At 33.7% G+C, this 27,986-nt stretch overlaps 2 protein-coding genes across 19 annotated transcripts in view; one reads left to right on the top strand and one right to left on the bottom strand.

Moving 5' to 3' along the window:
* The window catches only part of Amph (amphiphysin), a 69,388-nt gene that overhangs the window by 10,062 nt on the left and 31,340 nt on the right, over nt 1–27,986 (bottom strand). For 3 of the 4 annotated variants that reach the window (XM_074128795.1, XM_074128798.1, XM_074128797.1), the window contains exons 2-6: nt 7,098–7,233; nt 4,075–4,265; nt 3,611–3,715; nt 1,952–2,122; nt 1,132–1,241 (exon numbers count right to left, since the gene is read on the bottom strand). In XM_074128795.1, the coding sequence (XP_073984896.1) occupies nt 1,132–1,241; nt 1,952–2,122; nt 3,611–3,715; nt 4,075–4,265; nt 7,098–7,233 (713 nt within the window). Of the gene's footprint in view, nt 1–1,131; nt 1,242–1,951; nt 2,123–3,610; nt 3,716–4,074; nt 4,266–7,097; nt 7,234–7,973; nt 8,147–27,986 lie in introns of those variants that run through there. The other variant, XM_074128796.1, reaches the window with a different exon arrangement.
* The window catches only part of LOC141454507 (uncharacterized), a 42,263-nt gene continuing 22,459 nt past the window's right edge, over nt 8,183–27,986 (top strand). For 4 of the 15 annotated variants that reach the window (XM_074128818.1, XM_074128819.1, XM_074128817.1 and 1 more), the window contains exons 1-2: nt 8,202–8,410; nt 19,682–19,825. In XM_074128818.1, the coding sequence (XP_073984919.1) occupies nt 8,270–8,410; nt 19,682–19,825 (285 nt within the window). In that variant the 5' untranslated portion in view covers nt 8,202–8,269. Of the gene's footprint in view, nt 8,411–13,367; nt 13,424–17,335; nt 17,460–19,681; nt 19,876–21,226; nt 22,403–22,428; nt 22,778–23,232; nt 23,621–24,117; nt 24,387–24,473; nt 25,081–27,986 lie in introns of those variants that run through there. The other 11 variants (XR_012458754.1, XR_012458752.1, XR_012458753.1 and 8 more) reach the window with 11 other exon arrangements.

Genomic DNA, 27,986 nt, shown 5'->3' with positions numbered 1-27,986 from the left:
GTATTATAGGTATTCAAGACAGACACAAATAAATTAATCATATGAAATTATTTAAACGTAGCCACTTACATAATACGAAAGATGGGATTTCATCCCCTCACCGGAATGCTATCCAATCCTAAGTCTGAAGCAATTTGAAGGCTTGTCCCACAGCATGGATTATGGTAATTATGTTAAGTGGCGTATTGCTACGGGGAAGCAATTATCTCCTAGGGTGACTGGGGCTAGAGGCTTTGGGTTTATAATGGATAAATTGTTCAGTGTCAATATCCAGGCAGAAATTCTCGAAATAGAAAGATACAACTTCCTTCGAGATGGTTTAACCTCGACCAGAGGTCAGGAAAACGAAATATCCTTATAATTTCCGATAGCAAGTTGCCATTAAAAGGCGGCAAAATTATTTGGGAACGCATCGACAAATTCAAAGACCAGGCAGAATATAATTAAGCTTATTAACTTGAAGTAAACTTATTGTGGATGCCAAGGTATGTAGGCATAAAACAAAATTAAGGTGGTCCCTAGCCTTGGCTAGACAAGGGAGTATAATTTAAATAATTTATAATTGTGGAATATAATTTATTTTATTACCACAATCATACAATAAACGATTTGAAACCCTTTCTTACACTTATCGGCAAAAATAAATCTTTAAACTTCACTCAAAACCTGGTCTGCTACTATCTACTTCTATGTCTTGGAGTAAAAAAAGTAAATCTAGTCAATACAATTAAGCATTTGATCTCTTAAGCTGTAAGGAAATTAGGCGTTGGTCTTATTTGAATTTGACAGCAATTACGATACCACTTTCAAAAGGAAAATAATGAAAAACTCGTTCATTGTCTTTTAGATCACTTCCTTTGAAACAAATGAGATTTGAAAAAGGAATAGATTCCAGAATTTTCCAATTTTTACCAAATTTGTAATTCGTATAGTCCTAATCAATTTTTACGATCACCTTTCAAACATTTACAACTTTTTAATGATAATAACGCTTTCACTGATAGAGTTAATCTAACTATATTTGCTGAGGGCTTGTGAATGTGCAGCAATAAGACATAGATATAAAATAATTTCCACTGGCGTACAGTAAACATTCTTTTACTCAAATTAATAAATATTTAAGCTACTTACGCGTTAACATTGTTAGCCTTAGGCGAATTTGTCACTTTCCTTGGGAAGTATGATTGCTTTTGACTATCAGTAGCCAATTTATCTACAATCGCTTCTAATTCTGCATATACCTGTTAAGAAATGCATTACATGTATTTAGCTTAGCTTTCAAATATTAGAATAAAAGTAATTGATGGTTTTTGAATAATATAAATTTTATATTCTTTAAAAAAGTAGAACCTAAATATTGCTGAATTGAATTAAGGTGAAATAAAAGTACATATTGTGAAATAAAAGAAAGCAAAATCACAATTAATTCTGAAAGGATTTATACCAGTAATAATAATCATAAGCTTCACATACACCCCCATATATATATATATATATATATGGGGTATATAAACATGTTTTATAATAAAACGTGTAACAAATATTAGTTTTCCAATGCTGACCTGAAAATATCTGTCAGAGAAATAAATTAAGTAAAGTAGGAAAACACCTTTTATTTAACACCATCATAAGCTTTGATAATATCTAAAATGCCACAGTGCAATGCTGCTTTGTATCCAGTACTGGTGCTGACCCTTATGCTACAGGGTGGCACTGTTGGATTGTGATGAGGTTACTTCTCATCCCAAATTGAAGGTGTTTAACTACCAAAAATATTGAGATGATGTGTTTCAGTTTTTAAGTATTTTTCCTAACTTCCATTATTTTACTTTTCATAAAGTACCGAATTGTAAAAGTAAGGAAGGTAAATAAGAGTTTATGTAAGAAGACGGCGAAGGATTTTATACGTTTGTGGGGTAGTAATACGATTCTAAAATTTGAAAAAATTTACCTTGGATGTTTCTGTATGGAAAACTTGTTCTGCTGAAAACAGTGTTTGCAGATTATTTACAAAAAACAGTATCCTGGAATGGTATAAAGCAGGAAGATCATCATGAAGTTCACTGTTCAGTGCATCATAAGTTCGCTTGGCTAAAGTCAATTGCTCTTTTGCTTTAGCAATCTGTAAATAACAAGTTAAATTTAGAAATTTTATTAATAATGAGGAGATATTTTAATTAATTATAGATATTTTTGTTGGCTTGCTTATAACTGTATTTGTACTTACATTGCCATGTATGTATCTATAATACATTCACATGAATTTTTCTTAGTACATACATAAGATTAAATAAGACAACAAAAATTTGGATCGAAAGTTTTGGAATTCGATCGGAAATACAGGCAAAAACACAATATTTCTGGTAAATGAAACCATTTGAAAGCGAAACCAAAATAACCTCATTAATCAGGTTCATAATTATGCCGGCCTTAAATTACTAGAGAAATTAAATTCATAATAGGAGCATCAGTTTAAAGTATAACCTTCTTCTGAGCACCTAATAATAAGTTACTACTTGTACATTTTTAACTTTGAAAAATTTTCAATAACCAAAACTGCAAGAATGCATTTCCTTCGCTGAATTAAATTCACTATTACAAGTTTGAAAATATTTAATGGCAAATACAAGTAGCTACATGGACCACAATCTTAAGCTCCAACCTTTCCTGGTGAACTTTTTAAAAAAACTATTCAAAAGCTTAAAACTTCTCAGTCGGAATTTCATAAATTAAAAAAAGAAAAAAGTGAATGAAGTTGTAAATACTCAATCTTCATAAACACTACATTAAGCCCATAAAATCGTCAATCTTAGGATTAACAGAAACTCCGACAGCATTGAAAGGGTATATGTTTTGTTTAATTTTAACCCAGAGTTAAGGTAATCTGAGACAAGACTGTTACTAAAGATCAGAAAACAACTATTAATAGAAAAATTTGGGATAACCTATTTTACAATCATCCGACTGAATGTTGTAGGTTCCGCAAGATGTTTTTGGAGACTATTTTGACAATAGCGACTACTAAAAACAACTCATTTGTATTCTGAAAAGGATATTTATTCACTAATTGAAAAGATGCGAAATTGGTTCGATGAAATCACAAAATTAAACAATTATATATAAGCTGATTTTATTTTATTGTAGTTCGTATCCTCAAAATGAAGATAAGATTGTAGATTTCAGGCTAGAATCAATCAATTTCCATTCAAAGTAAACTCTCGCATATAACTCTCATTGATCCGATAGTAAATATACAACGAGGTGCACATAACTTTATATTATCGATAGATAAATCTGAGCCCAAATAGGTATTGACCCAGAGGCTTATCAATGAAGTTGCATTATCCTGTACAGAGTCCATGAAAATTATAATTACCTGATATTTTCGAATCATCAATTTACGCATCCAAAAGGTACTGAGGGATTAGCAAAGTGATTAAGAAGACAATCCAACCATTGCACTTCTAACTTTTGCTCTACTTATTTAAGGAGTGTGTATTTTAGCGATAGGGTGGGATAACTATGGAACCCTTCCCAGTGAACAAACAGACCACTAAAATGGTTTCGGCGCTATGAACCACATGTTTTTGGAAATACTGTAGCAAGTTACCTTTGTTTCGTCTCTTTTTTTTCCGCCACCACCTTCTAGTGATTGCATATTGTGTCTCTGGCCATCATAGTCTACTAATTTACGAGAACGTTTATCAATTTTTTTCTGTAAAATAAAAGAATAATGAATAAAAAAATAGAATTTACTTAATAGTTTTTGGAACAAAGGAAAGTTCAAAAAATATCTATTAAAGAACTGGAATGATAGAAAACACGGTGTTTAATAAAAATCTATTTGCGAAATACATATAATCTAGATGGATTCTCTATGTATCATACATATATAATCAAGAGGAAATCCATTAAATAACAACTTTTAGGCCATTTTAGTTTTAATGATAAAGTTTTCTTTTTGAGCAGATTCATAATGTTTGAGAAAAATGCTTCCTTCGTCTCAATCAAAATCATTTCATATAATCGATTTAATGAAACAATAATTGCAAAATAATAACAATAATAATATACCTTTGTTTCTGGAAACTGGGCATAATATGAATTCAATGGGAGAAGTACTTGGTCGGCTAATTTGTGACTTAAATCCTGCCATAACATTTCAATATTTTGTGTCTGTGAGCACAGTGCTTCCTGGCCCACCCAACCGCTTTCATAAACATCATTGATGCAATCGTACAACGTTTTACTTGCAGCCTGTACAGCTGTAACATAATACAAAATCAAACTTTTACACTTGCAATTAACATAAATATAAATAAATTTTTAATTTGCAGGTATGAACTTGTAATTTTTTTAACTTTTTAGTTGTTCTATTACAAGCAATAGCAATCATAAGGTAATCTTGACATTATGAAGTACTCTTTTTTACTTAGTCGCTCAAGACTGAGGTTGGGATTGGCTGGGGTGTACCGGACCATTCGGCAACTCGGATATCTTAGGCAGGCTAGCCATATTTTTTCAGAAAGAGCAAGTCGCAATATTTATTTGTACTAGACTATCAGGAAATTCATTCCAGAATAGTCATCTTTTCAGAAAGCCAGCCGGCCTTTCTTTTCTAGAGACTAGAAAGTCTTATGGAATCTATCAAGGCTATTAGTGTGCGTGCACTAGGCGATTCTGTCGAAAGTCTAAGTTAAAACAAAGCCTTTCTTTTCTGAGTGCCCGAACATAAGGCGATAGATTACTTCATGAGAGCTTTTAATGAAACCCTTTTATGCAGAATGGGTGTACGTCATGCCGCAGGAGTTGTGAAAGAGAAAACACCAAGCCAGAAAGTGGCGCAAACGTTCAATGGATAGAAATACACCTAAATTGCCTAAGATATTATTCGACAAAGGCAGACGGCCATTCGGATGATTGTAGGTCTTTTGATGGACGTCAGATAGAGAAAACACATTTAACGCACAGACCTAACAACGGTATTTCTGTGCAGGTTTAATTAGGAAGAAGAGGAGATGGCCTTAAATTTATTGTCAATGCGAAGATCTTTACGTAGAAAAGAATTCTTTCCTTCATACCTCTTCCAGGAGTTCTTCACCTGTCTCCTATATCTAATCAAAAGTAATGCACTAAAGAAGATGCTCTATCTAATGGATGCCACCAATGTCTCTCTGGATCTCAGTGGCCTAGGCTTTGTGGTCAACCTCCATGGAAACTAATTTAGTACAACTACGAGTGTAAAGGTTTTTCAGTTCAGAATCTATTCAAAAATGTATTAAAATGTAAAAAATCTTGATATAAATAAAGAGATTAATTTAATAATTTGGAGCACTAGTACATTCATTATACCATGAATATATTCCTTACTTCAAAAAAATTCTTTTATTTTTGTAAACTAAGAGAAAAACCATTTTTATAAACTTATAGAGCGAAAAAATGCAGAGGGAAAACAGACAATAAAGTTATTTATAAAAAAATTCGAAGTACGATGTACAACGATCAGCAAAAATAGCATTGACAATTCATTTCGTACAATCTTTGGGAGATTTTAAACTTTAAACATCATTCATATCTTATTAACTCACAAGTTAATTATTAAGATTTTTAATTGGTTTTCTTCTAATTCTCTAAAAACAATTAACATTTTTTAAAAATCTAATATCTCCAACCTTGTTGATTATAATGACAAAACATTATTTTAAACACATAAAACAGTATAACGTTGTCTGGGATACCCACATGTAAGACGACCAATGTTTGGCTCAATTCCCTAACATATAGTTTATCTTATTTAAACTGAGCACTACATCATCGTCTAGGCAAATTTTAGCCAGTCTAGGCTGGTTATTTAAACCTTTTAACAATTCTAACAGGACCAGATATTAGGTTCGAAGGTTATAGGTATAAACTATTAACATTAATTATTTTCAACTAAAACAGTACAATTGCGTAAAAGTTTATCAAAATATCCACATACAATTTAAAATCAAAATGGGTCCATAAAGTTATAATGGTACTCCTTGGTTCAAAAGGTCTAAGCAGAACCGCACCAGACGCTGTCATCACACGGAGCAGACGATTTAGAAATGATAACTGAATTTTAAACCGTACAGAAACTATCAATCTTTGGATCCTACATTCCAAAATGGGCCAATGTTTCATTTTGATTGGAGAAACCATGAATTTTGCCATTCAAAAATATTCTGAAGTACTGTATGAGGGTCATTCAGCCATTTTATGCGAGCTCTATCTATTCCTGGTTTACCACGTTGGCTTTCTAGATTAGTTTTGTGGAAAATCTGTCCTCTTGTATTCTTCCCTCACGAACGAATGACCTTAGCTGAGCTGTTCAACTGTGGGCACTTGACAGCCTCACTCTGGAAACTATGACTGTTAGAATAATTCATGCAATACTTAACTCTTCTAGTGTACAACCATAAATTTTCAACTTTAGAGCCATACGACTTTCTTCTTAGAACTATTCATTCCCAACCCCCTTGGACATCTTATTTGCTCTTGACAGAACCCAACTCTTGTAGTCAACAAAACGATAGAACAACAGAGGTTCCCTTCCTTAAATTTCTTTAAAGGATTTTATTTTATTTCATCTGCATCAGACCCAAAGGCTCCAAAATACTAAACGTACTATGCTCTCCAGTATCGTTTGCGATGCCGATGATTTTATAAAGTTGCTTTGCATTTATGAAAATCGCTCTAAAACATTTTAGACTAGCATACATTCTGTAACAATGCCGAAGAAATTTTTATGTTCTTTTCTTTCCGCTGGCGAAATCATTTTGAAGTTACAATATTCAGAACATTGTACAGATTTAACACCAAAATATTATTACAGAACAATGAACGGACACAGATTCAATCTTGCTAAAAATATTTTCAAGAATTATGCAATCAGTTTTTGATGGTTTGAAGTTTCCTTCTATTGCAATATAAAGATTGAGAAATTAATCACGCTTCCAAATAGACAGGTTATCTGAAAATCATTTATTTTCTTTTTCTGCAAATTTATATTTATCTTGAAGCACGAAAATTTATTAATTTTTTTGAAACATTTTCCCAATAATCAATAATGTTACCTCTAATACACCTAATATAGTTGTTAAATTCTTTTTGTAATCTACTAGCAGCAAGTTGTTGTCGATTAAAATTTTCTAAGTGTTCATCAAATATATCATCGGCAGTCCTATCCACTTTCCCCAAATTTTGAAGAAACTGTAACAAATAAACAAATAAAATATATTAGAATAAATCTTGGAGGTGGATTAACTTACAATATAATTAATTAAAATCTTAGAAAGAAATCATTACTAAAACATAATAAGTAACCAATAAAAATAGATAAGAGGTATGCAATAGCCTTATTCTGGTGGTCTAATTTGAGTCACTTTATCTACTTAGCATTCGGTATAAAACTAATCACCTACTTTAGCCTTTTCTAAAAATCAATCCAGAACTTCCCTCAGACACCTGTTAGGCGGTGATTGCAACCGTTACAATGTGGTGTTCTTACTTGAAAGCCGCTGTGGGTAGGTTATAGACAATAAACTTATATTTCGCCTTAAAAAATCTCATTTAAAAATATAAATGTATGCTAATATACATATATGAAGTGAAAGGTATAGCACGATGTATGCATATTATGATATGCGGTATGGATTTGTAGATAAGTTGCTATTCTTACATCGGAAATCAGGAGTTAGTGGCTTCAACATTAATGTAATGCGTAAAAACCATTAGAACATTAAATAGACATTGCATATTTGCCCAGAATAAATAAATGGAACGATCTTTCAATTTAGTCTCATAACTAACCAAATTTCAAAATAAATAAAGTCAGTGCTGATGCTATCTACTAATCTACATTTATTCTTAATAGGGTTTTGAAAAAATTAGAATAAATTTCATTTCCAACAATTAAAAAATAGAATTCTATAAGGCAAAATTTTCTTTACCCCTTTAAAATAACGCTTGATCCTAATTGGTTTTTTAAATCTATTCATTAAATCATCGTCACTTTTTTCCTTAACAAAACTCAATAATAACACTTCTCTCAATTAAACTAAAGAGCTAAGCTAACATCTAAATTTCTCCTCGCCTTAATAATTTTTTGTTTTGAAAGGTACGCAACATCAAAGGTCCTTTGCACCTGACTTAATAAATTAGTTTTCTGGTTAGCATAGTAAATTCTATATCATATGTTTTTGCTAGCTATGTACATTTATGAAAACAACTAAATTTGCATAGAGAAATGTTTGCTGCAAAATACACCACTGTAAGTGACAAGTTTTCTGTATACATTCAGTTCCTCAGCGATAAATGTTGGATATCTTATATTGAAGAAGAATTCAAATCTTTCTTCATCTTATCTTGTCAGTGGAAAGCAATAAATGTGAGTAATTTTACTTACTGTAATTTAAATGAATTACTTAACGCTAGCTCTTTTCATGTAACTCGACAAAGAACGTATTCTTCTATCGAATATTGACAAATGTACTATTTGAACTGAATAAAAATCAGTGTTAGGTTAGCAACTGAATTGTAACCTGTATTATAAAATAATTTTCTAAAAGCCTTCCTTTCGGTACCAAATTTCTGGAGCTAGCAGTCAATAAGATAATCTTGGAGAGAATACTTCCAACTGATTGACTCCTTTATTTCCACAATAAATTCTCACACAAAATAAGAACAGAGTCTGTAAGACGCCGCCTGCAGAGATAAGGCAGCTACCCTTCTCTGGCGCCAGTTTCCCATCCAAGTAAGGACTGAAGCCCCCTAAGCAATTAGCGGAACTTCCAACTTTTCAGTCATACTTATTACTTTTTCTTACTTTTCTTAGAAAGTGTTCTAAATTTTCAACAGAATTAAATGTTATTTATGTCCTCTGGATCAATTCCTACTTTTCCGATAGATGGGCCTGCCAGTAACTGCATACCTCTCCTTCATCCTCATTCCATTGGGCACAGATATTCCACTGCATAGTATTCTTGGTCCAATACTACTATCGTTATATACAGCAGATATTCCCCAGCATCATGACACTATCTTCCCTAACGCATAGGCTATCGTAAATGTAAAACTGTCTAAAAACGTTCAATTCCATATGAATGAACAGAGATAGAAACTGGCCAGGCGACACAAAGCATTCCAATTCTATTCGTTTGCAATCCTCCATCTAAAATCCATTGCTTACAGCTGAAGTCCCGTTCTATGTCTCCAATCTTAGAATCCACAACATCCTCGTGGAACTTAACATCATAATATATATATATATATATATATATATATATAAAAATATTCATAACTCTTTCCTACATCCATAAGTTCATCACCTCTCATTCCGAACCCTGTCAGTGACAGGGACCCTGAGAACTTGTTGCGTTCAGATGTTCGGCGGAATGTTGTCACAGACTGATTTCTCACCTTCTATCCAAAATGGTGGATACTATTATTACATGCAAATCAATTAGAAAAATAAAACCTTTTTTACTGTAATAACTAAAAATAAATAAGAATGTCTAATAAAATAATTAGAAATTAATAACTCTAGTTATTATTCTAATATAAACTGATCAGTCAGCAGTTTTGCTGAAATTATATAGACGTAATTACTTATAAGATTGATGTGGCGTAAATTGATATTAACCAGTAAGCAAATTCCAACCTCCTTAAACTGAAATTATATCTTTCAGATAGAAATAATACATTAAAGTTTAATTGAAATATTCTTTGGCATAATTTATTATTCTGGCAACAGAGTTGTGATTTTACAATAGTTCTGTTTCAATATTTTTTTTTTTTTTTTTTTAATTTAAGTGTACGATGAAAAATTTCCCACAGAACAAAGCTAATTTCAAGGTTAATACTTCCGGTTTTTCTTCAATAATTAAATGATGTAACATAGTTTTTAAATTATTTAAATAAAAAACATGTTATCTGTACATTTGTCATCCTTTAAAAAAAAGATAAGAAAAATTACTTAAACCATTTTAGAGATTGATAGAGAAATCGTTTCATTAAGAGGCACTTTCATTTAGCTAATTTTTTGTGTAAAACCTTAATACTGAGGTTCTATAATAACACCAAAAGCCAAATTTTTCATTTTAGCATAATATTTAGACTAAACCATTTTATTAAAATATATGCATATTATGCCCCAGAAGAAGGAATGTAGCTGCTGTTCTATTCTGATCAGGTGAAGCGCCGCCTTCTTGGAAGCCAAGAGTCTGAGAGTAACTGGTCATTGTTATGGGAAAGAGTAACTCATAGGTATTCCTGGAGCCTGAGTCTTCTCCCACTAAATCGTAAGATATCCACGGAGTTGAGTATTTCCAAGATTCTGTTTCATCTACAAAACACTTACACTCTACTAGTGTCCTGCGGCAGAATATATATATTCAGTTGTTATAAAACCAACGTTACGAACTAACCAAATTCAACCCATTATGGCAACTGATTGTTGAAGCTAACTGAATGGGTGGGTTTTCTTAGATTTACTTTCAGTAAAACATTCAAATTATAAGGCTGAATCTCTATATAATTTAGACAATGTAGAACAACTCTAATAACTGAGGTTTATTTTAAAAATAGACATCTGTCTTCAAAAAGCAATGGCTTACATTAAGTAAAACTATAAAAGATTGTGACTTCTTCTTGGCTGAAAATAACACGAGTAAAAAAAGAATAGCACAAGAAAAATGGCGATTAAAATGTCAGGAAGGCCATGTTTAGGAATAAACCAAGAACATTAGCTGACTGTTCAAAAGAGGTAGGGAGAGAGAGTGATCTAACTTACAATTCCAGTTTTATAGTAACATCTGCATTTAGATTGAGTGCAGTAAAAGTAGTAAACAACCTGTTAATTGCACTAAAATAAAATAAAAAATGCATCAATCACTTTGTCATTAGAAAAAATTCTGTTTGAAAACTCTCTAGATCATCTCTTACAATGCTTAAGGTTTTTATTAACTTTTAAATAATCACTTAACTCCTAATTATTGAAAACAATTTACTTCGTTCACAATAAGTGGTTTTAGACTAAAGTTTATCTTAACTACTGCCACAAAACTAACCTGAACATAATTAGATAATCCATTGGGGGCCTTTTACGAGAATATTTTAGAAAATGTGAATTTTCTGTGAACAGCAAAAGGTTGAGGAACTTTTTGTTTATTTTTAACCAGAAATTTTAACAGCACCTTTAATTCCTACTAATAGTATGTTTCTGACTGGTGCGTATATAACTTCAAAATGGCGTTTTAGAGAGAGAATGCTACTTTTAAATCTAAGAAATGTCTTTGATAGAATTTCCCTAGTAAAATGTTTCAAATAAGAGTTTTAGAATTACAATATTGAACATTAGTTAGTATGACTTTTTTTTAAAATACATTTTCACATTTATATACAAAGGGTTCAAACTCAAATCGAATATTACCAGTGAAAACGAGAAATCGATAATTGACATGATTGCAATACTTCTCGTTACCTAATAAAAGAAAAAAAAAAATGCCGTAATGAATATATTTAATTATTTAAGAGGAAGCGATTATTTACACATGATAACTAGGTGTTTATATTACATATGGTGGAAGGTTTTCAGTTTTAATTATTAGTACAATGCTAATTAACAGCAAGGATAAAGAGATTTACAACACAATGATAACCAACAACTTTTACTGGGATGCCCAGTAACCTTAAATTCTATTTTTTTTTTTTAAATAAACAAAACAAGTAACATTTCTAGATCTTTTTAATATTCTATTATAACGATTGTCTGCAGACATGGAAGTTATACTAACTTCCGTTGCACCTGAGGAAATTTGCAGATTAACAATTTTATCTATCTTGAAAAACTCGCTATTTTATTTTATTTTTTTCTAAAAGCCATTTAATATATAATTCTAATATATACCTACAGTTTTCTTCCAACTTGGAACTTTTATTAAATGCAAATAATATATTTTTATTTACTCTAAATAAGCTTACGACTTATTTAGAGTAAATAAAAAAGCATTAAGATCGTGGACAAATCAAGTTTTAACCAAAGATATCAAATTTCGAGATTACCTGAGTCTAAAAAAACGTGGTGTTTAAAAAATTGGAGAGAAAGGGCCAGATGCAAAGATATTTGCTATAAGTACCACATTTGCTGCTCTCAATTTGAATATTGTTTCGGTTGCTTGGTCCCCTGGTCACTCCGGGATTCCGGGTAAGGAACTTGCTGATGTATCAGCAAAGGAAGGAGCTGCGTTGACTCCTCAGCCCATTATCCCTGTAACCTATCGACGTTGTAGAACAGAGGTGGAGCACTGGATTTTTGAAGGAACATCGGAAACGGTGGAGATCCCCGTGCTGACTGCCGTCAGGCTAAGGAAATTCTTGGCCTGTCAAAAACGGATATGGTTGGATTTAGCAGGTTCTGGGATCCGCCAGTTGGTTCAGGTGTGGTGTTGGACATGCGAATTTTAGCGTACCATCTTTTCAAATACGGCCTTATCCAGTTGCCAATTTGCGCTGGCTGTGGTGGAGTCTAATGAGACTGTGCGGCACTTTGTAGAGGTGTGTCCCGTTTATTCTAAAACTAAAACTAGATTTCTCGTCTTCGGGGAGGTTAAATGTTTCCCTCCCGGAGATTGTGGCATCTGATAATCTTTACCAGAACCCTCTAGGTTTATTCCAGTGCACTGGGCGATTGAGTCGCCATGCTCCCTAGTGTCCTGTTACTTCTTTATTAGTTTATTGTATTGACATCTGGCAATCTTTAGCTGGATTTATTGGTCTTGAAACCCCGGTATCTCTCATGAGATGATGGGTGGGCGGGAAACAATGGGCATTTTGGATTGCCTGCGTTCCTTCCCCTTTTGGTGGAACCGCCCTTGTACAATCTACAATCTAAGTGCCACATTTTGACTAATTCAGCCAACGATAAGTGCTACTATACTTTTTTTTTCAATATTCTGGTTATTTCTTCGAACAATACTCTCTCTCGTTTGCTTAGCGATCACTAAGCTAATCTTCTCTGTTATGTTTTAGTTTTACTCCCCTTTCAGAGTATCTCCCTTTCAGAAACCACAATTCCTTGAAATTATAGTTCAATTTCGTGAAAGGCTCTTAATACTCTACACAATTTGGAAAATAAAACAAAACTAAATTAAACCAGAAAAAGCTCGTAAAATATTCCAATTATTAATTGGAATGTATTTAATTTTATATGATTTTCAGCTTACTCAGCCATTACTATTCATGCAAGACTTGTAAGCAAGTTTGGTGCTACGTTTTGGGCCAATGAAACAATAAACTACCCAGTGTCAACTGGGTGAAACGGCATTTATAATTTATGTATTTTTTAGTTCCCGTATGTTTTGGCTGAAAGAAGAATATTAATAAAGAATTAGGGCAGTTAAAGGTGAGCAAGTTATCTTCTCTTGGAAAGTTAATAAAGACTCTTTTAAATTAATTAGGGTAATTTTTTTAAAAAAAATTAATTTCACAATGATTACCTAATAACTCTTTTTTTTAAAAAAGAAAACTTTTGTTATGGAAAACAATGAAAAGATTGTGAACTATATATACGAGTATTCAGCTTTGTTCTTCTCCTTACCCAGTTACAGAAGGCTGTTGCACATGGTGGTCATATAACCGCGTCTCACATTTCCTACTCTCTGTGACGTAATTAGATTGTTCGCCCATCCCTTTTTTTTTGTATAGTCCCTTTGGATTCACTTCTTGTCTTGACCTGATCAATACAATCTATCTTTCAGGATATTCTAGCTTCTCATTTCTTCACCCATCTTTTTTTGATATATAGGTAATAATTGTTTTAAAAAAAGTTGTGTAACTACTATAAGTTGTAATATACGAGGTGTGTTCAAAAAGTAACGGGAATTTTTAAATTTCGCGGGTTTGGAGAGTCTGATTGTAAAATTTTTTTTTTTTATTTTGTTGGTACACATGCCCCTGAAGTACGATAAAATTTTCAGTAATATTCATTGTATACTTCTTAAGTGGCAGCCGTTAAGGTTAGACGTGTTTTTCGAGCTTGGCGATTTTTGTTTGTTAAAAAAAATGGATCAAAGAATTTGTATTAAATTTTGCGTAAAAAATGAAATAAAGTGTGTGAAATGTTAATAAAGGCATTTGGTGAGTCTGCTATGAGTAAAACAAGGATTTACGAGTGGTATAAGCGTTTCCAAGATGGCCACGAAAACGTTGAAGATGACGAACGACCTGGACGTCCAAGCACATCAACAACCGATGAAAACGTGAAAAAAGTGAAAGAAATGGTTATGAACGATCGCCGAATCACAATCAGAGAAGTCGCTGATGATGTTGCCATATCAATTGGCTCATGCCATGAAATTTTTTCGGATGTTTTGGGTATGAAACGTGTGGCAGCAAAATTTTTTCCAAAATTGTTGAATTTTGAACAAAAACAGCGGAGAATGGAAGTTGCTCAAGAGTCACTCAATGAAGTCGACAACGATGCGGATCTACTGAAACGTGTTATAACAGGTGACGAAACATGGGTTTACGGATATGATGTCGAAACTAAGGCTCAATCGTCCCAGTGGAGGCATTCTGGATCGCCAAGACCGAAAAAGGCTCGACAAGTGCGGTCGAATGTGAAGGTTATGCTCACTGTGTTCTTCGATTTTAATGGCATAGTGCATCATGAATTCTTGCCACAAGGTCAAACAATCAATAAGGTGTACTACCTACAAGTTCAACGCCGTTTGCGTGAAGCAATCCGAAAAAAACGCCCGGATTTGTGGCAAAACAATTCATGGATTTTGCACCACGATAATGCACCTGCTCACACTTCATTGCTTGTTCGTGAATTTTTGGCCAAAAACAAAACTTTAACGATGCCCCAGCCTCCATATTCGCCAGACATGGCTCCATGTGACTTTTTTCTATTTCCAAACATAAAGAGAACATTAAAAGGCCGTCGTTTTACAAGCATAGATGACATTAAAAGCGAATCGCTGAAAGAGCTGAAAGCTATCACAAAGATCGAGTTTCAGAAGTGTTTCGGGGATTGGAAAAAGCGCTGGCACAAGTGTATTGTATGCGAAAGGGACTACTTTGAAGGCGACAATATTAATGTAGATGAATAAATAAATATTTTTTTCAAAAAACGAAAATTCCCGTTACTTTTTGAACACACCTCGTATTATTAAATAAAGTTTTCCCCAGAAATGCAAGTTTTGAAATTTAAAAGGTGCATTTCCTTTGCTCACCACTGTAATCCTCACAGGAACTTCAAAAAATCATCTCGTTGCCACTACACCATTGACCAATAACTGATAATCCCATCCTTTCATACGATACACACGGCCGAAATTTGCCTGGAGACAACATTGTCCCCAGTAACCTCATTCTTAGGGCACTCAAAGACACCTTCAGAAGGATAATACATTTTGGAAATAAAGTTAGGCCCTTTGCCTCAAGCCCAACAACTAGGAGAGTAATCTAGCATAGATTACTTTATTTTTCAACCTACCCGTGCTAGCGACATAATCTTCACTAGGTTGCAAGGTACGTCTAATGCCGGACTAAACTCCAATACTTCTAAGGACATACAGCGCATCGCTATTAAGAAACAATTAATATATATTCAATTCAAGATTGAATTTATTGTTGTCAAAAGCGAAGGCAATTATAGTGTGGAATAGAGATAAATTTTATCGATTAAATTATAACCCGATTGATTACAAAATTTCTTATTTATTCATTTTTTTTTAAGAACTTTCTAGACTAACAAAAGATTCAAGTAAAAGTTTCAAGTGCATTTTCATACTTATTTTTATTTTATAAAAAGAATATAATTCACTAAGTTGTATGTTTTTTTTTAAAAACCCAATTCCATTCAGCGGGCCTCATAAAAAATGTAACGCAGGCCACATGACATCTGCGCGTTGTACAGGCTTCTTTCTACTAGATTATGAGTCTAGAGAGAATGTCTTACGAAGTAAAGCTTCACATCCAATCTGTTGCAATCGATGGTTGCACTTTAAAATTACTTTTAACACAACAAGAATGTTTTGAAAATGATTTGTCACGATTGCAATATCTTTCTTTCCAGTAGTAAAGAAGACAGTAGAATTATTTCTTTATCAGATTCACTATTTAAATGTAAAATTATAGAAGCGAAATACCTTTTTAGACTACAGCGCTTCTAAAATAAAAGATCAATTAGCGTAGGCCCTTGTTATTATTTTCACAAATCGAAAACTTTCTATTTGACCCTCACTATAGTCAAGGTTTTTTTATGGCAAACCTTGAAACTTGACGCAATACCTAAGTGCTTATAAATAACTAATACAGGTTAAAGTATGGCTGTATAATATGTATTACAGTTTTCCCCATTTTTTTTGTTTAAACATTATTACTTTTTATTTTTTTTTAAAACAGTAGACAAGTATCATGAATTTTGAACTTAGACAAAATGTAATCTACCAATAAATTATGAATACTACTAAGAGTAAGTTTAGTTTTATTACAAAAGAAAATATAAATGTGTAAGTTTGACTCTAATAAAAGTGTTCTAACCTGTTATCTCAGAACCTGTCGCGCTTTGAAAACTGAAGGAGATAACAGCTCCACACGTCTATTTACACTTTTGCTCCCCATGTGTAGTGTATGTACTTCACATGGAAATTATATTTTAGTTTATCTTTTAAAAAAAAGTTAATCTAAATAATTATCTAAGTTAATAATGTATTTATATTCACTTATTTTTTAAAAAAAATCTGTTTTTCCTTGGGTGGTTACAGGAAGTTTATTTAATGAGAATTACAAGAACTTTATAGTTAAATTATGTTAAGATTAAAACCTCCGCTCTGGTTACGTTTAATGTAACAGTAAGGCTTAAAAAGAATCTTCTCAAAACATATGTATTTACTTTCTCATCGAAATAGTGAATCAATTAATCAGATATAAAAGAATGATTAAAAACATCAGTATCGATAAAAACCGCATTCCTTTTACGAGATTTTAGAAGAGAGAAATTGAATTGAAAGTACAAAATTTCTTCTGGAGATATCAGCTGGTTTTTGAGAAAGTCGGTCAACAGCAAAAAAATATAAAATAAAATAACTTTTTCTCATATTTAACATATTTAGGGCAATATTTATTAAGGTGAGGCATTAAACAAAATAAATATATTCAAAAATAAAAATTCTGTTTTTCTCCACTTTTATTTTTAGTAGAAATCAACTTTCAAACGTCTTTTAAAGAAAAGACATCCATTATCGGCAGTTTAAATTTTAATCAGGTCGTTAAATTCTAATTTGATTATTTTAATATTTAAAAACAGGTATATTAATCAGAGTTGCACTTCACTAAAACAGAATTACAGCTTGCAGTACCACTTAGCTGCCAAAATATATCGAATCCCACTTCATCCTCTTTCTACAATAAGAAAAGAAACTATTTCAGAGGTACCGTTACTTTTTTTCTGAAATTAATATTTTAAACTAAGTAACTACTTGTATTATGGGTGCCACGGTAGCCGAGCGGTTAGAGACGAGATCTGTAAAGCTAATATTATGTATTGTGGTACTGGGTTCGATTCCCCGGTCTTAGGCCTTGGATTTTATTTAATGGTTAATAAAAGAAATTTACAGTAAAGTATGTTTGCTAGTCACCTCCGTCCGTGACACCTAATTTGGTAGCTGGATGTAAAGCCGGCCTGAAAAAACAGGCATTACTTTTACTTGCATTTTAATACAAGAGCTCGTTGCCATCATTTACAGGTTATTTTCTGAGCACATACACTTTTTAAAAGTTCCTGAAGTCGGAAAAAATGGTTTTATCAGTAACGAGTACTCTGTCCAGGAATTGATAAACGTTCTGAGCCTCCAAGATCTTCAGTAATGGGCGAGTCCTAATCTCCGAAGCACTGCAATCAGAGATATGGAACTTACAAGATCCAGGATTTAACTAGCGATATGATCTCAGGCCTCAGAGAGACAAATATCTCAAATAGCAATCACGCGATAACACCTGCAATCAATTGATTTTTACTGAGTCTTTTACCGAGTCTCAATCTTACTGTTTCAACCCGCGCTTCTGGTTCCCGCTCTCAGCTTCTGAAGCCACGCATTCTAAAACCTTTGCTGTGTTTTCATTTCAGTTCTTTCCAGGTGCACATCGTTCATCGGCAAAGAAGAAGGAGCAACAACCGCCGTCCTGTATCCTTTAATTACTCTGTTATTCAGCTTTCCAAGTATTTTCTTCATCTTCAGTTTTATTGTTAGTTCGGTGTTCTTTTTTCGCCCTCTTTACGGGTCCTGGTCCTTCCAGCCTTGACCTAACCTTGTGTCCAACCTTGACGAGGTGGTGGAAATTGCAAACTAGGGACTCTACGAGACTAACCCTCTCTAAAAAATCTCACGTCTTCCGCATCTGAGTGTAGACAGACGCCTTCGCGCGCCTACAATCTCTTGAAAGGCCACTGTTTGAGAGCTGTATTGCATAACACCTTTGGTAATAAATCTCGGACAGGTTCTGGACTAATAATTAATAATTCTCTCTAATCTTGCCTATATGATCACCAAATTCATTAACTTTGATGCCTGCAGATAATTAGCGTTCACCAAAAATACTTATTCTGCCGAGAAAGCCGCCAAATTTAGATTTAAATGCGCCATTTTTTTTTTTTTTTAAAAACAAATGAAATAGAGAATGAAGCTTTTAGTATTTGCCACGGCCTTCATGTTCTTTTCTTAAACTATTCTACCTTCCCTTTGTAACTATGTAATCTCATTTCGTACAGGAAGGAGGATAGAAAATTACTACAATAAGCTCTTAACTCGATAGTAAGGAAAGCTTCTACTACAACGGAATCATAGAGAAAGTGAATGAAGGAAAGTGCAGTTGCACGCATACCTTACACAAGAATAGCTATAATTGTTTCAAAAACAATCAAGTTGTCATGGTTTTACCTTATCAAATTACACACTACACACATTGATCTAGTTTTACACGAACTTGTGACAAAACTTGCAATAGATTTTGTAGACAGGGAATAGGCTTGCAGAATTTAACTTTAGTGCTAAAATAACACTGTGAACTGCAATTTGAACCAAGAGTTAAAGAGTCCCTGTTGTACATGGAAAAACTGTAATTTTATTGCGATTGTGGAGGGGAGGCTAAAAATTATGCACAGAGGGGGGGGGGGTGCCGCCTTTAGCATCAAATTTTAAAAAATTTAAGAATTATTTAACACTTCCAATTTCGAACTTTGTGGACTCGGTATTACCACAAGATTCTACCGTTTTTGCTTTACCCTTGACATTCTCAGCATTGACTCTCTGTTCAAGCCATCGTATTGCTACAATATTTAACATTCTTACTTTAACTAGTTCACTGTTAACTTAATTAAGAAATGAGGTATAGCTATACTAATTCTTATTACAAGTCTAAGATTATTTATTTACTTTTTGGCATTGACAATTTATCACGCAGCCACTATGATTATTTAAAACTTGAATTAATTAAATCTTAGTATAACTGCATTATTTATCAAAGCAAACTAGAAAAATTAAATATAGGTTATATCCTATGTCCCTCATCTTATTTCACAGCGTTACTTTAAAAAAAAAAATCTTTTAAAAAGTTTTACATCTGTATTTTATTAACACGAACCTTTTTTTTATAGACAATACAAATAAATTTGATGAGAAAATTACTGAATTTCAAACTGCTGGTCCAGAAATGCTGTAAAGATGAAGCTAATGTTAGCTTGAGGCCAGTTATTCTGAACGCCCTTGTGTGTCAGGAGACGGACACAACGTCTCGTCCAGTGAGTGCTCTTCATTAATCTTCTCTACTGAGTGCATCATCAGATACGAGGTGTGTTCAAAAAGTAACGGGAATTTTTAAATTTCGCGGGTTTGGAGAGTCTGATTGTAAATTTTTTTTTTTTTATTATGTTGGTACACGTGCCCCTGAAGTACGATAAAATTTTCAGTAATATTCATTGTTTACTTCTTAAGTGGCAGCCGTTAAGGTTAGACGTGTTTTTCGAGCTTGGCGATTTTTGTTTGTTAAAAAAAATGGATCAAAGAATTTGTATTAAATTTTGCGTAAAAAATGAAATAAAGTGTGTGAAATGTTAATAAAGGCATATGGTGAGTCTGCTATGAGTAAAACAAGGATTTACGAGTGGTATAAGCGTTTCCAAGATGGCCGCGAAAACGTTGAAGATGACGAACGACCTGGACGTCCAAGCACATCAACAACCGATGAAAACGTGAAAAAAGTGAAAGAAATGGTTATGAACGATCGCCGAATCACAATCAGAGAAGTCGCTGATGATGTTGCCATATCAATTGGCTCATGCCATGAAATTTTTTCGGATGTTTTGGGTATGAAACGTGTGGCAGCAAAATTTGTTCCAAAATTGTTGAATTTCGAACAAAAACAGCGGAGAATGGAAGTTGCTCAAGAGTCACTCAATGAAGTCGACAACGATGCGGATCTACTGAAACGTGTTATAACAGGTGACGAAACATGGGTTTACGGATATGATGTCGAAACTAAGGCTCAATCGTCCCAGTGGAGGCATTCTGGATCGCCAAGACCGAAAAAGGCTCGACAAGTGCGGTCGAATGTGAAGGTTATGCTCACTGTGTTCTTCGATTTTAATGGCATAGTGCATCATGAATTCTTGCCACAAGGTCAAACAATCAATAAGGAGTACTACCTACAAGTTCAACGCCGTTTGCGTGAAGCAATCCGAAAAAAACGCCCGGATTTGTGGCAAAACAATTCATGGATTTTGCACCACGATAATGCACCTGCTCACACTTCATTGCTTGTTCGTGAATTTTTGGCCAAAAACAAAACTTTAACGATGCCCCAGCCTCCATATTCGCCAGACATGGCTCCATGTGACTTTTTTCTATTTCCAAACATAAAGAGAACATTAAAAGGCCGTCGTTTTACAAGCATAGATGACATTAAAAGCGAATCGCTGAAAGAGCTGAAAGCTATCACAAAGATCGAGTTTCAGAAGTGTTTCGAGGATTGGAAAAAGCGCTGGCACAAGTGTATTGTATGCGAAGGGGACTACTTTGAAGGCGACAATATTAATGTAGATGAATAAATAAATATTTTTTTCAAAAAACGAAAATTCCCGTTACTTTTTGAACACACCTCGTACTTATAGAAGATTTTTTTTGTTTTTTTTTTAAATACATAGTTCAACCTCCAGTTAATCTGTTGATGAAGCTAAGTGCAGGGTTAGTCTAGCTTTGCACAGTAGAGAATACTGCTTGCTAATGGACAATCACGGCAAAAAAGTATCGCGTAGATATACGTATCATCCCTTCCTAAGTAATAAAAGTCAACGTCTATCGACCTTTCTTAGGATTATCTTCAGGTATGCAGGATAAGTTATCGTTTTTGTTATTTTTTTACCTAAATTCAATTCCATTTAAATAATTTTATAATGCGTATGTACAACGTAACGTAATTTATAAAATTATTTACCTAATTTACAATGTAAGATTTTACAACATTAAAGGATGGTGTGACTGCTGTCTTGTCTGCTCATGACACTGGGTGTGATCGGTCTGTGTGTGATATGTGTTAGGTTGTGAGGGGATTCAGTGTTGCCAATTGTTGACAGTGTAACACTGAAATGACTGAAATTGGCAGTTATTTTTTCATTCTATTAGTTTATGAGAGACCGTTAGTCATTCCACCTGTTTCAGTCTACAGAGAAGGAGGCAAAGCCTTAATCTCAAACCGTGCAGATGTTTACTGAGCCTATGATGACCTGAAAGAGTGTAAGGTCAAATTAATAGCGGCAGGAGCCATCTTCCCAGATGTATCATTGTCTTGACTAGCAGGACTTGTATATCGCATTCTAGCCCTACATAAGCTCTAAAGGGCTATAAGCTGCAAAAGGCTTAGACGGTAGTCAGGTTTTCTCGAAATACTGGCTGGCTATTCGCTCCTGGGCCAGAATTGGGCGAATCACAGGGCCTTTCTTCACGAGGTCCCCCAATGGGCTCAAACTAAGTATTAATATAAGATTAAGATTGATCACAAAGTCTTCACCACTGCCATCCAGAGTTGAGCACTCCTCAACACTAAATCTGTTTATCTGGGCTACAGAGTCTGGATAGAGGCAAAGTTTGGAGGTGTGGATTTTTCTTCTCCGAAGATTTGGACACTGTCCCAAACTAGCCCATCTTCCTGTCAGAACCTTCACTGACTGTTCTCTGTCCATACCATGCAAGGTTGTTTATTGAATCTAATGAATCATCGTAATGCCCACTCGTCTATGCTGTAGTAATGCCGCACTAATTTTGGAGGCAAACAGCTCCACGCCCACTTATACGACTTGTTATACACCCACCAAGACATTATGCATCCAGGTCTCTATGCATGTTTCAGACAGGACTGCGCAGGACTCTTTCCCGGGCCAAGCGACCATCCGCCTCCATTGCCTACCTGAGCCCTGAATGCCTGGGTACCCACCCAAAGCCTAGCTACCAATTCTCAATGTTTTCGAAACACACAACAGCCTTGAATGATCTTCAAAGAACTTAATGGACCCCGTAAAGGCCATCTGGGTGTCTGAGAATATGATGACCCAGTAAATTCCTCGTCTTCAGCTCTCGGCAGCTTAAAGCTCAATTATAAGACTTAAGGAACTCAAAACATGTATGAAAAAACACAATTTCAAAATACTAACTCCATAGTAGAAGTAAATAAAAGGTCGAATAAAAACCCTACCAATTAATTTAAACGCATATTTTGTTCTCGAAATGTACTCATGTTAAATAGATTTTAGTTTTATTCGTCCACAATATTTAAGAAGGGCTGACGGACGTATATAGAACCAAAGTGGTCAAATGGAACCAGTTTAGAAATAGGCTGTCAAGATATATTAGTTTAACGTATAGTTGGCAACGTTAATTCGTTTCTTCTTTGTAAAAACTTCATTACATGACCCATATATGTTTTAATTTAAAAAAATCAATTTTTATAAAATAAATATATGTACACTTTATCTTTAATATTAAAGCTTTTATTCAAGGAGATATTAAGAAAAGAGAATTGGAAATTTTAAAGATGCGATTTTTTCGCCTCATAATTCCCAAAATAGAATTATTATACAATGACGTATTAATGATTGAGAATTAAAGTAATTATATATAATGAGGTAATAAATAACTAACATTATTTTAATTCAAGGTATTCTTAAATTGAGAAGAATTGCAGTGGTGTGCAGTATAATTACGAGTTGTTTTTTTAAAGCTCCTGTCATTTGAGTACTGAATTTTCAAAATATTATTGAAGGCTTTTTTTTTAATCAATTGTAACGTAAAATTTTATAACCCTATTGGTGGAAATAAGATAAACATTTCAAATAAAACATCAGCTGGCTATTCCAAAAAATTTATTTTCGCGCCCTAAAGGACAGGTTTCTTTGAAGAACAACAGGAACAACAAAATTAACTTACCGAGAGATTTCCGTTTAGATTTTTTATCAACTTCTTTTTCTATTAAATCAACCATGTGCAAACATTATGTTTACTTATTTCATTATTGATGGTTTTGGTTTTCGACCTTTGTTGATTGATGATTTTGGGGGAGTATTGGAGGTGTGGTCATACATTCAAAAACTAATTTGGTACTAACAATGTTACTAATTTTGTAAAAAAAAATTAGTTTTTGAATGTATGACCCGCACCTCAATATTCCCTAAAATCATTATTTCATTTTTGTTAGTAAATTTGTTTTCTTATCATCTTTTTGAGAATTGTACAACTAAAATATAAGTAATAAAATCTGATTCCAAATGGTCAACCAAATGCTAAAATTTTATGCAGTTATAACGTTATTTATCGATTTAAAAATTTTTATAATTCTCTCCTATAATCCGGGTTACGTGCTCTATCTTGAAAACTAATCTAAAAACCTACATTTCCCATACCCTGTGTTACTTTAAATGATTAAATTGGGTGGAAAGGTTTTTTCTGTGCACCGTTTTGAGATGTGGAAAGCTGTGATTACATTATATTTTGTTTTAAAGCTCATCAACCTCTAAAGCCATTTAAAGGACTAATTCCTTTTTAGTGCACTCACTTCCAGGGCCTAAGGACAGTGTTTTGTGACTGCTGAGACAATACCGTTCATTATTGGAGTTGAGAGGCTCTCAAAAATGTGAGAACATTAGAGTAACGCATCTGAAACTGAATTTGAGACCGCACTACCAATTGTGCAAATTCTGTCCATGGGTGATTAATATTGTATTTTCATTCTACATTTTAATAGCTATTGGTTAGTTTCGTCAGTTCGTGGAAACTTGAGTACCTGGGTAAAAAGCAAAATTGCATCTGCTACTGGTAAGCGCTTGCAACAAAATGTTCCTTGCACGGTTCAGCACTATCTTTTATGCAATCTCTTACACATTTTTTCTTTTCTTTTTGCAGCCCCATTCTTTACTCTCTGGAATACGTCAAACTGGTGCTTCACAATCGTTTTTGTTCCCTTCAAAACTGGCCTTGTGCCCTTAAACACGAGATACGAATCCACTAATAGATCATCAGTAAACGTAGAACCAAATTCTGCTGCTAATGGCATATTCTAAATTCAATTAAAGCGAGAAATAAATTTTCCATTAATTATTATAAAAAATTTACCATTTTTTGAGTGCACAACATGAATATTGAAATGAACAAGTTAAGTTAAAAGAAAAACGCCTAAGACGATTGCAGGATAGAATCTTCAGAAAACTAATTCCAAAGGAGAAATCGTCCCAAATAAAAGTGGTGACCAAAAAAGACACTAGTGATTTGTGTCTCCTCAACGTCGAGAAAAAGACGTAATGATGTCTAGAATGTTTTTCAGCGATCAAATATCCAACAAGAATCAGGCCAAGTAAAAAAAATAGTCGAATTATAACTCAAAATTATTCACATTTAAGGTTAGATTATTTCTTTTTCTATTCATATTTGACAATATGAATAGAAATTCAAAAACCAAATCAGAAAAAAGGGAATAACAAAGGACCTGATAGAGAAAAACAAGTTGGATGACTTTGGGTATTATATTTAAATTATATATTTTTAGATAAAATATAATTTGGCACTCTGTCAGATGAAGGCATATTTCTTTTTAGTGCCGATATTTAATACCACCTTCAGAATAATATGGTAAAGCACGCTGTCAATCTAAGGCATGCCTCATCAAACAAAACTTTAATTGTAATTCTAGTTTTTTTAAATTTGTTTCCTTCATATTTTTAAATTAGTTAAATTTAGGATCAAAAAGAATCTTTTAAGATGTAATTCAATCTGATGCCTTTTCCCTACTAATATTTGTTGAACCAAAAATTGTAGCCTATTCTGAAATTTCATTTTAGGTATGCAACTTGAAATTGAAAACTTAACACGTTAACTGGGGCGCCATATTTATTCCATGGGTTACATACAAGGGTCGTTTGAAAAGTCCGTGCAAAAATAAAAACTACTTAATTTTTTGGGGTAAACCTTTTTTATTTTTCAACATAGTCTCCTTTTAGGCTTATACACTTCGTCCAACGCTGCTCTAGTTTGTTGATCCCTTCCGAATAATAGGATTTGGCCAAGTCTGAAAAATAGCCATTCGTTTCTGCAATCACCTCCTCGTTTGAATAAAATCTTTTTCCCGCCAGCCATTTCTTCATATTGGGGAACAAATAGTAGTCCGAGGGAGCCAAGTCTGGAGAATAGGGAGGATGTGAAACGAGTTGGAACCCTATTTCCATTAATTTTGCGACCACAACTGCTGAGGTGTGAGCTGGTGCGTTCTCGTGATGGAAAAGGACTTTTTTGTGGGCCAATCGTGGGCGTTTTTCTTGCAGCTCGGTTTTCAAACGGTCCAATAACGATGAATAATATGCACCTGTAATAGTTTTACCCTTTTCCAGATAGTCGATGAGGATTATTCCTTGAGAATCCCAAAAGACAGTCGCCATAATCTTTCCGGCCGAAGGAACGGTCTTCGCCTCTTTTGGCGCAGATTCCCCCTTGGTAACCCATTGTTTAGATTGTTCTTTGGTCTCAGAAGTGTAGTGATGTATCCATGTTTCATCCACAGTGACGAAACGACGCTTAAAGTCCTGCGGATTCTTCTGGAACAGCTGCAAACCGTCCTTGCAACACTTCACACGATTTAATAATAATAATAATAATAATAATAATAATGAGCAATCGCGGCACCCATCTTGCGGATAGCTTTGTCATGTCCAAATGTTGATGCAAAATATTATGTACCCGTTCATTTGAGATGCCCACAGCACTAGCAATCTCACGCACCTTCACTTTTCTGTCATCCATCACCATATCATGGATTTTATCAATGATTTCTGGAGTAGTAACCTCAACAGGGCGTCCAGAACGTTCAGCGTCACTTGTGCCCATATGGCCACTCCGAAAATTTTGAAACCACTTATAAACTGTTCTAATCGAAGGTGCAGAGTCACCATAATGTTTATTTAGTCTTTAGTCTCCTGAGGCGTTTTGCCTTTCATAAAGTAGTGTTTAATCAACACACGAAATTCTTTTTCGTCCATTTTTTGAAAATCACTCGACTTCCTCGATTCAAACGAATGCCAAACACAAAGAAATAGACCGATCTGGCTGAAACTTGGTGTGGATTCTTCCAAGAGATTCTACTAACTAAACATAACCTCGATACGCGCCAGTAGTGCTATCTCTTTGACTTTGCACGGACTTTTCAAACGACCCTCGTATCCCTTGGTAACTTAGACTTTTCCTTATGTGCGATAAATTTTTGGAGCATGGAGTCGTTTTGCTGCAACAGTTAGATCCAATAATGAATAAGTAGGGTAAGTGATAATGCCCAGGGTTAAAATTTAATTTAAACAAACGATAGAAGCATTTATTTTAAAAAACCGTAAACGATAATTAATAAAAAAATGAAATTTGTTTAACTTGATGAAAAAAGATAAAAAAAAAAGTCTAAAAATTGTGATTATTTAAGATATGAATCAAAACGTGACAATCTATAATCAATAATCCGGGTTGTTTTTATAGTCACACGTCTAACTTTTCTGATACGCTTTTCTGCTGAACAATGTTTTTTCCTTCAATCCAATGGAAACCGCTTAAAAGTAACATAGAATAAATACCAAGGGTGAGGTAAATATGTGCTGGTGATGTGGACTCGCAACTTTTAGTTAATAGGATTTTGCTTTGAAATTAAAAGCAAAAATTTCATTTGCTCTTTTATATGAGGAAAAATAAAATAACGTCTCTTCTTTGGCACTGAACTTCACCGAAATACGGGGACTTGGGTATGCAATTAAACGTGGTACATAAAAAAAAAGAAGAAAAATCTTGAAATACAAAAAAAAAGAAGTTTTTTTTAGAAAAAAGGATTCGAAGAGAGAATCAATGGTGATGAAGAGACCTTAGTAAAAGACATTACAGAACTACGAGGAAGAAAGTGGTAGTTGATGACCAACTTCTCTAATGAGGAATGTAAACAATGAAGGCATATCTCACTTCCTCGCTCAGTGTACTTTCCTAAAACGTTAACAACTCCTACTTCTACTTCTTCAGTTTTAGAAAGTCAGCAAGTATTTGTCGAAATAAGGACGATACGGATTTAAACTACTTTAATTGTCCACCAGTTTAAAGTATTTCACTTAAGATATCTCAACAATAATATGGCTTGATGTTTGCTTTCTTTACTTATGTCCTGGTTATACTACACACAAGAATATCTCTTACCAATACTACTTAAATTTGAAATCTCCAAATTTTAACCTTCTATATCTCATTGACTATTATCACTAAAATATTGCAATTAATAGTGGTTATAGAGGAAACTTTTCTCTACAATTTGGTGAAAAACTCATTAAAATCTGAACAATAGGAAGAGAGATAAAATGGTTTAAAATTTGAACGAATTTGAAAACATCGAAAATTTAACCTTCC

Source organism: Rhodnius prolixus, unplaced genomic scaffold, assembly GCF_049639745.1.
Source record: "Rhodnius prolixus isolate KJV_2025 unplaced genomic scaffold, Rpr scaffold_9, whole genome shotgun sequence".
NCBI lineage: Eukaryota > Metazoa > Arthropoda > Insecta > Hemiptera > Reduviidae > Rhodnius > Rhodnius prolixus.
Note: the sequence above shows the minus strand (reverse complement) of the source record. Positions and strands in the feature narration are given on the sequence as shown.